General features: G+C 39.9%; 1 protein-coding gene across 2 annotated transcripts in view; it reads left to right on the forward strand.

Annotated features, from left to right (window-relative positions):
- The window catches only part of NOX4 (NADPH oxidase 4), a 117,543-nt gene that overhangs the window by 19,629 nt on the left and 81,319 nt on the right, over positions 1-16,595 (forward strand). For both annotated transcript variants that reach the window (XM_055802706.1, XM_055802707.1), the window contains exons 8-11: positions 4,212-4,292; positions 8,809-9,037; positions 11,095-11,259; positions 11,408-11,470. In XM_055802706.1, the coding sequence (XP_055658681.1) occupies positions 4,212-4,292; positions 8,809-9,037; positions 11,095-11,259; positions 11,408-11,470 (538 nt within the window). The remainder of the gene's footprint in view (positions 1-4,211; positions 4,293-8,808; positions 9,038-11,094; positions 11,260-11,407; positions 11,471-16,595) is intronic.

The following is a 16,595-nucleotide window of genomic DNA, read 5'->3' on the forward strand; positions in this document are numbered from 1 at the left end:
TCTGTCCAATGCAGAAATTAAGTCCACTGGAAGTAAAATTAGATGATATTTTTATCTTAATTATTTTCACCAATTAATTGCAATAACAAACTGTAAAAGAACAGCGCCAAAAACCCCATCGACGAAACAAATCAAAACAGAATTGTGCTACTTAAGTAGAATGTTGCCTTTTTAAAGCTCTGCTTCTGGTTGTCAGATACATTCTTTTTCATGTCGGTTATAATTCGAAACAGCAATGCAGTATTGGCTCAGAGTAGCTGCTGGGGTTTCCAAAGGTTTGGTCCTCCAGTGGGTTCCCATTCTGCACCAACATTATTGAACACACATAGTCCATTTGAGTGACCGCTACCTTGGAGGATCTAGCCCAACATTGTAGCCTTTTTAAGGCTTAGATTCTCCAATTGAAGCATATAAAATCCCCCTTGATGTTTTATAGCAGTCTCTTGTGAATTCAGAGACTGATTACGTAAATGCATCATCTCAATTCAGTAAACACTGAAGGATATTTTAATTCTGTATCTTCAGACATTAATGGTGCTCCACTGATGCAAGCTAGATATGTGGTTTTGAACTTTGTTGAACTAATTTGCCTTTCCTGAGTAGTAATATTATCAGGTGCTGATTCAAGAAAGTAGTTCAGCAAATACTTGTGCACTTTTTGTTGACAAAGGTAATTCCAGGGTTGAGACCTTTGTGAGGCACTGTAGGCTGCAGAAGTGCAGGATGAGACTTCTGCAGAAGATGTCAGACATGGCTGCATGTTACATAGTCCACACAGATGGCTCTACTTGCAAAAGAAAGCCAGTTTTAGAAATATGGAAAAATAAAACAATTACTTCACTCTGCAGCAGAGAGCCAGAACAAAATCCTGTTTTCTCCAAGGCCATGATAAATTAGAAGAAAAAAAAAAAAAAAAAAAGACAAGAACAGCATTTCTTAATGATTGGGAAACTTAGGAAAGTATATGTAGTTACGAACACGTTCTTGGAAATAATAATTTTGGGGTTCTTGCACTAAGGTTTTCATCTTTCAAAGTTACATGCTTGTTATTTCCTTCTTCAATTACTCTGAGTTCAAGTGCTTTCCTGTCTTTCTGCCATCTAGCCTGCAAAATCAAAGCCCTTAAGACATCATCTGCATCTCCTGTTACTCTAGCTGTAATTCTTATTTAGAAATTTTGTTCTGACTTTTCCCTCAGGCATGTGGCTCAAGCTTGTCTTTATAGTGTGTTTTCCTAAGGAAACAAGCTTCCACGTGCATATTTCTGTCCCTTTTCAGTCTCCTTCTCTGTGGATTCTCACATGCCTTATGATGGCTGTGGTCACACTATAATCTTAGGAAAACTAATTGTAATTGTTCACTGCTTGTCAGAATCTGTGCTTTTTAGAAAGTATTTCGGAGGCTATTATAATTTCTTGGGATTTCATCCCTAATCCGCTCTTGCACATTGACCTGCTTAATAATTCCTTCTTTCGTTTGTTCTTCTTGAAATTTTTCTATGCATGATTATCCTGTTATTTTTGTGCCTTTACTTGTTCAGTAAACTGTGTGAATAAATATTAGGAGGATTGAATTAACTGCGGATGTTTTAAAAGGGGAAAGTGAGTATTGTTTGAAAAATTTTCTAAATTTATGTCCTGTCATACCTGAGAATTAGACCAACGTCTTTTATTCGGTAGTTGTTTGTTGGTAGGGTTATGAAGATACTAGAAAATACAATAAATCCTGTGAATAAATGTTGGCATTTTTACTAACTTTCAAATTAATGTTGATCAAGAGTATTTCCGTTAAACACAATCTCTAGTGACTTTGAAAATTGTATATTTAAAGGAACATTAATTTATAGCTACTTCAGTGCCATCCCTTTTGTAGCCAAATATTCCAGCCTTCACTTTCATCTTCTAAACCACCACATATACCCTCTTTTTCAAAACTAACTGTAACAGGGTTAAAAATATTTTTCCAAAACTGTCTTCTTACTGTGTCCCTTTAAAGCATGGCGATCTCCCCTTGTATTTTTCAGCAAGTTAACTCCTGCAGGTGTTCACCTCCAAAATTCTAAAGCAGGTTAACCAAAATTAAAATTAAATATTCAGCTTGCTTTGAAATTTTCAGGACTTTGTGTTTCCAAGAAATGCATTCATTTGGTCAGTAATGTCTATTTTAAGCCTTAAGAAGAAGGGAAAGAAAGTAATAAATGTTCTGTAAAACTGTAAAAATATATATGTAGTAGTAGGGAGGTTGAATGTATTCAAATACTGTATGTATCTGTAGGATACACGGTTTAAGGATACAAGTAAGAAATACATAATTATTAAAATGTTGGAAAATATGCTTCATGGTAAGAGGTTCAAGGATCTCCATCCCTTTGGTTTAAGGAGGTGAAGTTGAGAGGACTTCATTACCTTTAGGGAAACTTGATACATATGAGGAACCAGGATTTTGTAGTAGAGGTATCTGAAGGAATGCTGAAACAAGGATAAAATGCTCAACTGGCTGGAAGCTGACATTCAGACATATTCAGACAACAGGTGTGCAGTTAATTTTAATCACTAATAATAACTAACTGTTGAAAACAGCATGTCAGAAGCAGGGATTGACTTTCCATCACTGAAATTTTGAAAAATTGATACATTCTGAAAAAAAATGCTCAAGATCCAATATAAATGAATTCAGTGTGCTGCTTTTGGTGTTGTAGCAAGATACCAGATTTAACCAGAGCTGCAAGACCTGTTTTGGGCCTGGGGGTAAATGTTACTCTCTTTGTCCCTTCCCGTTGTGCTTCCACTCCCCACACCATCATCCTTTACTTCAATCTTGCTTATATAGTTCGCTCCCACAGCTCCTTACAGATAAAGATGAGTGACTGCATGGAAATACCTACCGGAGAGTGGGTAGTTGGAAATGGTTTGAGTAGCCTCAAGGAGGAAAAAGTGTTAGTGTAGTGCTGAATGGGGGAAGGATGGCAGGGGGAAGGGGGGTGGGGGGTGTCAGAGCCCCCTGCATTTGTTGGGTTCCTTAGAACTGCCCTTGCTTGGATTTTGTTTTGGTGGCCCTCAGATTGTCAAAATTATTTTTTCTGTCATGAGAAAGAAAATAAGTCCTGTATTGACAGAAACAAATGCGGGGTGCATTCCAGATATATTGAAGCAAGGGTAGTTTGCTTTTTATGTAAAAGGCTGTGTGTGGGGGGAAATTCTGAAAAAAGTTAGCTATGTTGGAGTAGCTTCTTAAACTATGTTCTCAGAGTTTAGGTTGGTTTTTTTTCATTTAATAATTGTTTTGGCTTATAAATGGGGGTAGGTTTTTTGGTTTTGGATGGAACTCTCCTACCATGCTGTGTAATGTGAAAGGTATGTTTGTGTGCTATGAAGTAGAGTATTTTCTTAACCATTTGGTTGTTGTTGTTTTTTGGTGACTATTTTACTCAAGCAAAAAACAAACAAGCTTAACAGAAAACAGTTCCAGATGGGTATTTTCTTTGGTCTTGATTCTTTTTATGTTACCTAACCAAGTACTGATGAAAGGAAGCCCTCTTTCCCCTTCGCCTCTCCTGATCCTCACAGTGGTAATGTTCTTCTTGCTCCTCCCAAGAACATCAAACCTAGAGTCCCACGGAATGTGGCCTTCTGCCCCAGAAATTCTCCTACCTGTCCTCTTGTTGCCTTTTGGCTGTAGTTCCCTTTCCTCCTATATCTCCTTCTACTCCATACCTTCACAAGTTTCTTTTAGCTTTGTCACCAGCCCTTCTCTTGCTATGCTACCTGTTTGTGTGTTGTACCGCCGGGACACATCAAACACTGCAGCCCTGTATTGGGGCAGGGAGGATGTGAGGAGGCACTTGCTGTAAAGAGACTGAGTTTTGAGCCTGGAGACTGAAGAACTGTTCTACCTATAAGGATCTGATAGGGTCTAAGTAGGACCTATGGAAGCAGTGAAGTCTTCTAATTGAGGAGGAGTTCTTTAGCTGGCTCTGTACTTTTATGTCCTTCGTCTCTCTTCCTCAGCTTTTTACTTCTGTGCCAGTCACCTGTTCTCAACATTTAATTGCTGGCAAGCATAGTGTGCCTGTAGGAATACGTACTGGGCTTTGACTATCCTACATGACTGTGTGGGGTGTATAATGATGTCCTGTGTGCACAGATCTGCTTTTAATTAGCAGTGATTCCATCTGAGTGAAACAGCATTGAAACATGGTTTATTCTTTTCAGGGTTTCAAACTATGACATCTTCTGGTATACGCACAACCTTTTCTTTGTCTTCTATATGCTGCTGATGCTGCACGTTTCTGGGTAAGTAAATGGAAAACACTGTCCCTTTTCCTGAAGCACAGGCAGAAAGAGCAGTTCCCTGGATTGCTGCCTTTCCCAAGCTTGCTTGTGCACAGTGGGCCAGCTTCTTGACAAGATGATATTCTCTCCAGGTTTTTGACAGGGGTTTGTTTAAAACACGTTCAGACTGTAGGTTAGAGAATTGTGTGTTGCTACAGCCAACTAGCACAGATTTCTTCACTTTCAAGTTTATTCCTTGTCCATTTTACCAGTTTCTAGGGGGAAATCAAGAAAACATTATTGTTTCTTTTTTACTCCTCTTACCTGGCTGCTGAGAGGAGAACATGAAGCAAAGTTGCTCATCCCTTTCTCTTTCCTCTCTACCTTCCATTTTGAGTCCTAAGGAGAGGAAAGGAACGGCCTCACCCTAATTATCTCTTTCTCATTGCTATGATACAAAATTTAGTACTTTTTCTTCTTGTTTTCAAAAACATCAGACCAGTTTTCGTGTGCCAGGAAGCTGATGGTCAGGTCTGTATTGGGCACAAACAAGCCCAGCTCTACTGCAAGGTAGAGCAGCTTCCACAAGTTACACTGGGTGAAGATCTGGTCCATTAATGGCTCTGAAGTTTCCTTTGTGGATGTAGATGCAGACAGAGGTTGGTATAGGAAAGGGAAGGTGTATTTCAATGGCGTTTATTTCTCATGTTATCAAACATCTACTGAAACACAGGGTGCTTTAACGTCTGTGCGACACACAGTACCGCTGCTTAAAGCAAACAGGGAAAGGTAATTAGGCCTAGCAAGGTCACGGTAGGAATACATTGTTGAACAAAACAAACTCAGCTTGAGGTCTGGTGAATTGAAACAATGAGGTCAAAACATTTGAAACTCCTGGACATAATTCCAGTTCTCTGTGGGCTGGGGGTTTTGTATTGTGTGTTTGTTGGGGTTTTTTTTGTATCTATGTTGTTTGGTTGGTTGGTTGGTTTTGTTTTGGTTTTGTTTTTTGTTGTTTTTTTTCTGTGGCATAGCTCTTGTTCTTAGCTGGGGAAGATGGATCTAACCTGTTCTCCCCACCCTGGGCCTGGATGACCTTTTACTGTAAAAGTTATTCTTGACGGGTGTTTGTCTAACTTCTTGAAAACATCTAGTGACCGAGATCCTCTAACCTCCCTAGGCAATCTGTTCCAGTGATTGCCTTCGGAGTATTTTTCATGTTCAGTTTAATTCATCTCCTTCTCTGTATTATCCTTTGCTCATTGTATTCCTAACCGTGTTGTGACTTCGTGAAGGAAGAGGTCTAGTTGGAGACATTTGCAAACCAAGGCTGCGGTAATACACTGAGCACTAAACAGGCATCTTGTATGCAGCCTCTTTAGTTTTGAATTGGAAAGTCTTTCAGTGCAAATCTGAAAGAACTGAATGTCAGTTAAAAGTGGGAGAAGTATGAGTCATGGAGAGTGGGAGTCAGTTCAAGATATATAAATGTAGGACTCCGCATGTTTTCTAAGTGTTTTTTTCCATTGTAGTCTAATGAGTGCTAATAAATACAGTCAGTGGAGCCTGAATGGTGCTTCAACCAGCTTGCTGCTACAAAGACCTATGTTCAAGTGAGCTGCATTGATTTCTGGGCGCTGTTGGTGGTATTGATTAGAAGATCACTTCTGAGAAGAAAGGAAGCTTAGATAGCCACGCTTAGGTGCCCAAATGACTCCTGCATGGCATCTCTTAGAGATTTGCAGACTCATGGCCAGTTACTCCACAGAGCAATGCATCTCCTGTGGCTGAACTGCGCAGGCAGGTTGGGCGAGGATTTACCTGTCTTGTAAGACTCTCCTTTTCGGTATTTCACAGTATTCCTGGATTCTTGTTTTATTTCAAACTATTATGGGTATGTTCTTACAGTATCCTCTTCTTCAGGGTAGTCAGGTTCTTCTCAGCAGTGTATAAAGTGGTATGATTCATCTCTCATGTTACTCGTTTGTTCTTTCAACCCTACCCCAAGGGAGAGGAGAATCTATCAGGGAATTATCCTTAAAGACTTTCATTGCTCTCGTACTTCTTGCAATGTGACTTTCAAATATTTTAGTGGCTTAAGGCTTGGTGCATATCTACATTAATTTATCTGTATTTTAAGCCAGTAATAGCAACAACATAAAATTGTTTACGTAAAATAGAAGCTTGATGTTTCTAGTACCAATGTAAAGATCTATAAAATGTACAAAACATTTGGAGCCAGATCCTCAGTGGATCTGAATTTGATATTAATGTGGAGTTAAATGGGTTATGTTCGTTCACAGGAGCTAAGAATAAGACCTTTGTGCTGTCACTAGAGTTATCCAAAGACTTATCTTCCAAAGGCTGAAAATTCTTGTGATTCCACCCACACTGACCTTTAGCAGACCCTTCAAGCAACTCACCTTGAGCTGAGCAGCAGAAAACAGATGAGAAGATAGGAGCAGTGCAGTTCCCCGTAAGAATACTTAGAACCATTGGCCTCTAGCTTATCATCAGAAAAATATGAAGAAATAGTGATATATCATTTCCAACTCCAGCCAGATGTGAATTTTGTCTCTGTTTTGGGGATGGAAAATTGGGGCACACGTTGACGTATGCCCATGCGAGTCTTGCATGCTGTGTTGCTCAGCTCCTAGGACACTTTCACATGACTTATCCTTTTTGTCTCTCCAATTTTTGTTTGCTAAAGATGTCTGTCTCCTGCTTATTGACATCCACACTGAGTTTTAGGTATACAAGTGTTGCACCAAATAAATATATGAAGATATATCTTAGGCTCCTTAAGAGTTATGCAGAACTCAACCTTTATGGGAGCCGGTCTTGGGTGTGTAAGACAACTTGCCTTTCCTTGACAGCCTCAGAAAGGGGAATCATTGCAGCTGCTGTTAACAGGCAGGTTTGTCATTCCAGTTTGCTGCTCAGTTAGCATGTTTGTAATAGTTTAAACAAAATAGATATCACTGGAGAGAATGCTCATGTTTGCAGTTCAGCTATTCATGTCTCAAGGAAAACTTTGAATCCTCTTTTGGGATGTTGTGAGAGCAGAGTAGCTGTGGGAGCAGCTGGCAGGCATGCATACAAGGTTGATTGGGAAAATATCGCATGTGCTGTGACTTCCAACTAAATCCATGAGGCACTATATCATTTGTGGAGCAGGGAACTAGCCTAATACTAGGGGTGTCTGTCACTTTGTAGATATGCAGCGACCAACAGGGATGCCAGATGCAGGTGATCTGCATGATCAGACAATAAATGCAGACAGAAGCATGGGTGGAGGTGCACAGACACCTCCCAAGTGATTCTCCCAGGGCTGAACGTGGACTTCAGAGTGAGCGGGTTTAGCTTCCAAGCTGTACATTATTCACTGGACCATGCGGGAAGCATGTTACTAGCTGTCAGGACTGCATTTCAGTAGGGAAGATTGCCAGTAGCCTGTTGGAGCCCATTTAAGTTGGGAGTATTGCAGATGTCGTACTTTGCTTTCTTTTTGTGAGTTAAACTCTGTCGCCGCTGCTGCTGTGTGTGTACATTGAGGAGGGGGGGGGGGCATATGTCCTTATATTTGATTGCATACTTGATGAACCTTCACCACATGGCCTCACCGTGCTCAGAGGGCACGTCTCACCAGACATTGTGTCAGTGTGCATTATTTTCCAGCCAGCACCTCCTATACAGCTGTCATTTAGCCCTTTTTTTTTTTTTTTTCTTTCCCAAAATATTCCTTCTTGTGGTTTTACTGTCATCTAATCCAGATTTGGAGGCAAGTAGTACTTCTGAGGATTTTCATTGCTAGCATTATTGTTTCTTCCTCATTTTCAGTGATTTGTTCATGTTTGAGATACCTCAAAACATCTCCTGTTTCCATTGCTTTCTTTATTGTTTCTAGCTGCAGCTGCAAAGTTCTCACTTCATTTTACTATAAATTTAACTTTAGCTTAAAACACGAGCACAGACCCCACAAAATAATATGCAAGAAAGGTTCCTTACCTACCATGCAGGACTTTCTTCTTGGCTTCTATTTGAGAAAAATGATACTCAAAGGAGCAAGTTACACTGTTGTGTGCAAACCTAATAAACACCAAGTAGCAGGAGCATTCCTGCAGTTTGTGAATTGGCAGCTTAGGCCACTTGTGATACAGGTTGCCTTAAAAAACAGGGCTTGCTGACTGTAGGGAAGACCAGGAAAACAACCTGGGTGTGATTGAACTGGAAATGTGATTATTTACTTTTCTTTCAAGGCTTCCACAATATCTTCCCCCTTTCAAGCAGTATTAAGCTTGAGGCTGTTCAGTGGGGGAGTGCCAAGTGAGCTGGAAAAGTTAAACCTTGCCTCTAGTAACAGAGGGCTCTAATGTTGCAAAGCTTCGATCTCATTGAAAGTCTTGAAAACAAATGTAATAGAATTCTTACGGAAGATGAGCCTTGTGACCACTTTCTAAAACCCTCCCCGAATTAAGATAAGTTGCTTAGTTTTGACTGTTATTTCAGTGTCTTTGCTGTTTTTATTTTCCTGTAGGGGAGTGCTCAAGTACCAGACCAACTTAGAGGAACACCCTCCTGGTTGCTTTAATCCTAACAAAACACTCCGACAGAGTATGACGGTGCCAAAGGCTTTTGAAGAGCCATTTCCTGACTATACTACTGAGCCTTTCCCAGAGGACTTACCAGTACCAGAACCCTTTGTACAAAATAACTTTATGGGAATTTGTTCTGAGGAACCCAAGTTCCAGTCACACTTCCCAGAGGTCTGTATGATCCGACGTTTCAGGTATTACAAGCCATGCCAAGTCTTTCAGTCAGCCATAACCACTAATTATTGCTTTTCCAGACCAGATGTTTTAATAATGGAAAATATTATTAAAACCTTTTCAGGCATTCAGAGATTTGGTGGGGAAAAAAACAATCTGTATTAAACCTTGAACTGCATTACAATGTGGTGCATAGAATAGGGTGGAAAAGCGTCAAGAGGTTGGCTGTAATGTTCTTTTTTGTTCAACATGATAAGAGATGTATTGGTCTTGCTATAAATGTGACTTTAAATTACAGCATAGCACTTCAGAGCAAACATTTATATAACATATTCATAAAGTCCCCTTTGTAAGCATTGTGAGGCGGTAGTTAATTGAAATAATCAAACTTCATTTGTTCTTTTTTTTTACCGTGAGGATGCAAGTCATTTCTGGGTTGCAGTTGGTTGTGGTTTGGCTTTGTATAGCCTGTTGTTTGCAGACAGGCTTGTTTTATATGTGGCATGGGTAAATGGGTATAATGACAGTGGGGACGGAAAAGCCTTTTTCTGTTTTGCCTTTTCCTTTTGTTTCTTTATGTTATGTGGCAGCAGATTTTTCTTCATCCAAATTTTCTCTTTTCTTTTGAGAAAAGATGAGCTGGGCTGTATTGGCAAGTAGCCTGAGGAAGTTTGGGAATAGAGAGTTCACAAGTCCAAGGCCCACCATTCAAGGTGGTCCCATAACAGACCTCACAGGAGTTTTTCTTTACTATTATCATTGTTTTCTGTAGAACACATATGTCCCTTACTAGCTGCAGTGGGAACCCATTTTCTATGGATTATGTAATCATAATAAGAAACAGTCAATTCTACATTCAATTCCTCCAAGAAATTATTTGGATTTGGTTTTTTAGTAATACTGCTGCATTACAAGCATCAATTTATATCTGGCCCCATATTACCCACAGGACATCAAACAGCCTTCTTAGGGACTTCAGAGCTTTTCAGAGGAAAAGAAGAGCCATGGAAAGAAACGGCCACTCAGTGTTCTCCTGGCAGCTTGTAACATTATTTAGAACTTTTTTGGATTCGGAAGTGTTTTATGCACTTAGCTATACCAAGTCTAAAAAAAAAATAGTAAAAAAAAATGAGGCCTTAGGTCTTGTGAGCTACTGAAGTTTGTAACACCAGAGGTGCTTGAGGAAATTAAATAATCTGCTAGTTGAAAGAGATCCTGATGTGTAACTTCAAACACGGGGGAAGGAAGATGGATGCGGGTCGAGGGCACTTCAGTGCTGTGGCTTGAATGACTGAGCACATGTGGAATTAGTAGTTAGCTCTGCCATAAGCTGTCAGTAATTGAGTCGTAGGGTCAGGATGGGATTTAGCTGAGCAGCTGCAAATGTCTCTCTCTGAGGTAGTCACCCAGGGCTCCCCCTATAATCAGTGCAGAGAAACGGTTATTTCCAGGGCATTATTTGCCTAGCGTACACATCTTCCACAGGGGCAAACGAGTGGTGATTCAAAAGTGCCCGTTTCTCTCCCTTTTCTATGATTTTACAGTAGTTTAGTATAAGCATAAATTCTACAGCACAAGAATGCTTCTTTCCTAGGTTTTTGCTTGTACCCAAGGTGATTAGAAAAAGTTAATAGTCAAACAATATTGCAAGTCAGACAGTGTTTTTCCATAAAGGTTAACCAGTTTTACAGTACTCTGGTCTGTTAGATTTTGAAACAGTGTACGTACTGTGTCAATCACTGCTGAAACCAGTTGCAGTCTAACTACATAAAACCAGAGTAACATGGTTGCAAATGAGGTCATTAGCATTTTGTTCCTGATGAGGTTTATGATTGAAATTGTTTGTGCTTGTGGATGCTGCCGCTGGTTGGACTGATTAAGCCTCCATAATGCGCGTGGATTTCTGCATGTAGAGAGATACAGAGGTTACTTGTGACCAAAATGCTGTTCCACAATAGATGTGAAATTAGGTCCTGCAAGCACTCATGTAGTTTTGAAATTAGAAAACATAAAATGAAAAGTCCTTGAGGTAACATATTTTTGTTCCCCCATAGACCTGGTTTTGGATTTCTGGACCTCTGTGCTTGTACTGTGTGGAGAGGCTGTACCGCTACATCCGCAGCAATAAACCAGTCACAATAACGTCAGTGTTTAGCCATCCCTCCAACGTCCTTGAAGTAAGGATGATAAAAGACAACTTTAAAGCAAGGCCTGGTCAGGTGAGTTAATGTGCCCCTAAAAAATTACTGCTCTTTGCGTAGCGTTGTCTATGAGGATGACTTTCACTCTGTAGGTACTAACCTGTCGCTGAATGTTTTGAACATATTTCTTCTATCATTTTATTTTCTCTGGCTGATTTTGTTTCAGTATGTTATTCTACATTGTCCAAGAGTGTCTGCACTGGAAAGCCATCCATTCACCCTTACAATGGTAAGAAATACAGTTTTTTTCCATACTTTTCCTTTTATTTATATTTGGTAAGCAAATGGTCTTTATTTCCTTCAAGGTGAAAATTCCTTCCAGAAGAGCTTATGTTTTCATTCATGAGGGTACCAGTGAATTCAAAATGGGATGATTATTATGTATGACAGTACTCAATACATACTTAATTTTCTCCACTGTTGAAAGAATGATAATGGGAATTTTTTTGAAAGTCTTCCGTAATTGAAAAGCAATAATAAATAAATAAATAAAGCCCATGTGATTTTGATCATTGTTTCGTTACAGAGGTTTCAGCCATTTTTATAGACCTTAAGACAGAATGAGCACAAATTGCAGTGAATTTTCTGTTGTCTTTCCTGTTCAATGAAGAGATATTCCTGCAACTCTCTTTTCCAAAGTTAGAAAAACATCAAGATTAAAAAAGAAATTTCTAAGTGTTCTGCTTTATTTTTGTATTAAGAGATATATTGATGAAAGTGATATACCAGTGAAGTCATACAACATTGGGATTATTACTTACTCAGCTTAATTGATCTAGAATGGGAACTGGACCCCCTGGAGACAGACTGGAATACAATGAAATTGTATATGAACAGACCTGAAGTCCTCCAGGAGTGAGCAGTGCAAATGCCTGGGAGATGCTACCAAAAAAAAATCACTGTGCTGCACTGGCTGTGCTGTTACAAAAAGCAGAATCTAAGGTTAAGTATTAGTGGCAGCCTTTTCCTTCCAAAGGGAATAAAGGCTTTATGATTGCCTGAAATGGATATTCTTCTGCAAGAAGACCATGGAGATAAATGCTCACAGTTGATTTTTTTCTTTGGACTGATAACTGATATCTGGACAGATGACTGCTATCTGATGCCCACTGAATTGTACTTAGTGCTATGGAACGGCTGAGACATTTTACCTGAGATAATATGTGAAATTCAGAGGGCACAAGCAGGTCCTGTCCACTTCCAGTTCTTTGGTTTTGTGGGGTGTTTTGGTTTGCTTTGTTTTTTGTGGTTTGGTTGGTTTTTTTTTAGTTTCTTTACCTATGTGCCAAGCCAGGAGGCAGTTGCTGTCATGGGGGAACCCGCACTAAGTTCCACCCAAAATAAATTTTGTGCTATACATCTGGGATTGAATCTCACTTAAGGGAAACTGCCTCTGGATAGCTTGGTGAAGCAACATTGGCACTTGCATAGCCTGATTTTTGCAGTTTTCCTGGCTGTTCGCCTTACCGGTAGAAAGCAGAGGCGTGTGGTTTTTATCTGCTGATAACTCCAGAGGGCAAATTTTAAGCCTTCCCACTGTATAGTGCATAAAGATAACAAGGTGTGCAATGCTGAAAGATAGTGTGCATTGAGTATGATGGAATGCTAGCTGTTTTTTTGAGCAGAATGATTCAGTCAGTATTATTTACATTTTTTATTAGTTTAGTGATCAGAGGATAAATTTAAAGAACTTAGTGTAAGTCTCCGATTGCTCTTTACATTCATTTGGCCCTAGCATAGCTATATTTGATAAAGTTAGCCCCGTTCAATACCAGTGGACACATTTTATTTAAACATTAATCTCAAAACATCATGTTTTTAATTTGACTGTTCAACTCAGTGGAAATTAAAATAATGGTAATAATTTGATCAATTAGTATTAATTTCACAGTTTGGAAACTATGGGACTGTAAAAAGATTTACTCTTATATCATAACACTGCTAAAAGCATGGATTGTGTGATTTTGTTTTCCAGAAATAATGCCATCAAAGAATATTAGGCCAGGTTCAGTAATCTTCTGTGGCAAAACTTACTTGTTATGAGGAGAGGTTTTATCAGAAAAGAAACTGCTGACATGGACCTACTAAGTTAGATCATAGGATTAAGTTGAATAAGTTGTTTTATTGAAGTCAGATTCTTTGCATGAGTTGAGGATTTAATCTAATATTTAAAATGGCATACTATAATAATGCATGCTATGAAAAATTATTTTTGTATAAAACCTCCTAGATCTTGGAGCTATGGAAAATATATCTGTTGTTGTGAGTCTGAGTTTTCTTAGTGAATTTAAGTAGCTCATTTATATTCAGATAATGTGCAGTATATCTCCGATACATAAGTCTAGTTGATAAATTACAGTTTGTGTAATTTTTACAGTCACGTATTAAATATGTAACATTAGAACTAGCAACGTTCACTCATGCACAAGACATTATATTTTAAGTATGTAATACTAGACCAGGCAATTTCTGTTCATACTCAATGCATCATACTTTAAAATACAGTGATATCCTTTGGCATAACAGCATATCCTTCAAGACTGCATATATATTTTAACTGTTACAAGATATGAAATTACCACTGAGTTTCAGAGCTTCATTTTTATTGCCACAAACAAACTTAAGTAGAACATCAGCTATGCTGGAGAAATGCTGTTATTGGGTAAATGGCTGTTTTACAGCATAATGAGGAGTTGAAATGTCTAAAGTTTATGAGTCTTTTTGCCCAGCCTAAGCAGGGGCCAGTCATTTCCACACGTCTTTCTAGGTCATACAATATGCCTTGGGCTCCTGTCCTGCTTAGAAAGCTTTTCTTTTTTGTTGTTCAATATGATGCCAAACATGGGACTGTGCTTATAGAGTGTGTAGGCAATAGCTTAACTCAGTATTTGTTCGGCTCCCATCTGACCTACTTGTAGTTAGCAAACGATCTGGAACACTACTGCTGTTTGTTTTGTTGGATGATGACAATCTCTGGATTATTTTTCTAGGCTGTTGTAGGAGAGTGGGGCTTAGAGCCACAGTGAGAGCTGCATGAGAGGCACGTGGGGCTTCAGATACGGGAAGCGCAGTGCAGTGGTGACTACAGCAGAGCTAGGGGAAAAACCACAGCCGCCTTCTGGCGCTGTTGTCCTGCTTGGAGTCATAGAATGGTTTGGGTAGGAAGCCACCTTTAAAGGTCATCTAGTCTAATCCCCCTGCAATGAGCAGGGACATCTTCAACCAGACCAGGTTGCTTAGAGCCCCATCCAACCTCACCTTGAATGTTTCCAGGGATGGGGCATCCGCCACCTCTCTGGGCAACCTGCGCCAGCGTTTCATGACTCTCAGTGTAAAACATTTCTTCCTTCTATCTAGTCCAAATGGACCCTTTTTTAGTTCAAACCCATTACCTCTTGTCCTGTCGTAACAGGCCCTACTGAAAAGCCTGTCCCCAGGCGCTGTGTCATGGCCTGTTTAAGCTGATGTAGCATCTCACTGTACCTGGAGTATGCTTAAAAGACAAGAAATGTCCAGTTCAGGCATATCTTTGTACTCTAAGTGAGGACTATAAGCAAAAGTGGAAAGGAAAGGGTGAGTCAGCGTGAAGGAGTCATGCAGATATTTTACTAGTCCCTTCCCTGTTTGAGGTTGTGTAATATTTACAGTTTAGTTCAGTTTCTTACATAACACCAGGGTGGAGGAGAACATTGGGAGGCTGTGTAAAGGGCCTGAACCAACTCCCATTACACTCTGGCAAAGCTCCCGTGTGTTTCGCTTGGAGCCAGAGGGAGCTCTGAGTCGTAACCAAGTGAACATAAAGAGGTAGGCATTGTTCAGAAATGTGTGCAGTGCCGTTTATTTTCTTTTTCTTTTTGTCATTTGAAAATGTTCTTCCCCCCCTGCTGATGGAAGGAATGAGCAGAAGTCATTGGTGCAAAATGCACACGGTAATTTGGAGAAGCAAAATCCATGTTTCTCTGAACTCAGAACTGCTAGTCTGGTTTCTTTGCTAAGCTGTGACCTGGCTCTACTGTCACAGAATCACAGATTGGTTGAAATTGAAAGGGACCCCTAGAGAGCACCCAGTCCAACCCCCTTGCTCAGACAGGGCCTCCTAGACTCAGTTGTTACTGAGGACCATGTCCAGATGACTTCTGAATATCTCCAAGGATGGAGACTCCACATCCTCCTTGGGCAACTTCTTTCAGTGCTCAGTCACCCTCACAGTAAAAAAGCATTTTCTGATGTTCAGAGGGATCCTCATGTGTTTCACTTTGTGCCCATTGCCTCTTGTCATGTCACTGAGCACCACTGAAAAGAGCCTGGGTCCATCGTTTTTGAACCCTCCCTTCAGGTATTTATAGACATTGACAAGATCCCCCTGAGCCTTCTCTTCTCCAGGCTGAACAGTCCCAGTTCTCTCAGCCTTTCCTCATAAAGACACGTTCAAGACCCTTAATCATCATCATGGCCCTTGGTTGGACTCTGTCCACTATGTTCATGTCTCTCTAGGAGTGAGGATTCCACTGGACACAGGTGCTCCAAGCGTGGCCTCACCAGTGCTAAGTAGAGATGAAGGATCGCCTCCCTCAGCCTGCTGGCAGTGTCACTTGTACACTCTGAAGTTCAGGCACTCAGAGATCCCAATTTTCCCTCATGATCTATGTGGAAGCTGGCATGGTTTTAACTCCATTTTTGAAGCATGCTTCCACTTTTTTATTAATTTTTTCCCCCGCTTTTTTTTATTCACTTTGTATGCACTTCTGTGATTCCTTGACTTGTTATCCATTGGGAAGGCTGGGAATGGTGATGAAGGGATGACCCAACACCTGAGATTCCTGCAACTGACCAGCTGGCCAGTTCTAGGTAGTTCATAGTGGGCTACTTGCTTCATATAGTCTTCATTGCTCCGTTAACTTTGATTTTACTTTAACAAAATGCTTTCTTTTTAACATGTTTTACCATGCTTCTTTCACTGGTTTCGATACACAACTGTACACAACTGTTACTATGCTGTGTAAAACGGTGAGTAACATTTTCAGTCCTGTATGCCCTTGTGTCCAATTTACTTACTTTAGATAGGACATTTTTGCATCTTAGGATTGAATCTGAGCAGAATACAGTCAGCTCCAAGATATTTTATTTTCTGTAAAAAAATATTTTAGTTAAGGGTTTGTAAAGGGACAAACTATTTTTGTGTGTTTCTACTTGATGCCCTTTTTAAAGGTGATATGTCTTTCAGACCGAGTGTATAGTATGGTCTGGAGTTCAGACCATCCAAAGAAACATCAGGAATTTTCTCTTTAGTGCTATGCTTCCCAAGACTGACATTTCTTCACACTTTTGTGGAAGAAAGTATGGATCTCATCTGC

The sequence above is a fragment of the Falco peregrinus genome, chromosome 4 (assembly GCF_023634155.1).
Source record: "Falco peregrinus isolate bFalPer1 chromosome 4, bFalPer1.pri, whole genome shotgun sequence".
Classification (NCBI taxonomy): domain Eukaryota; kingdom Metazoa; phylum Chordata; class Aves; order Falconiformes; family Falconidae; genus Falco; species Falco peregrinus.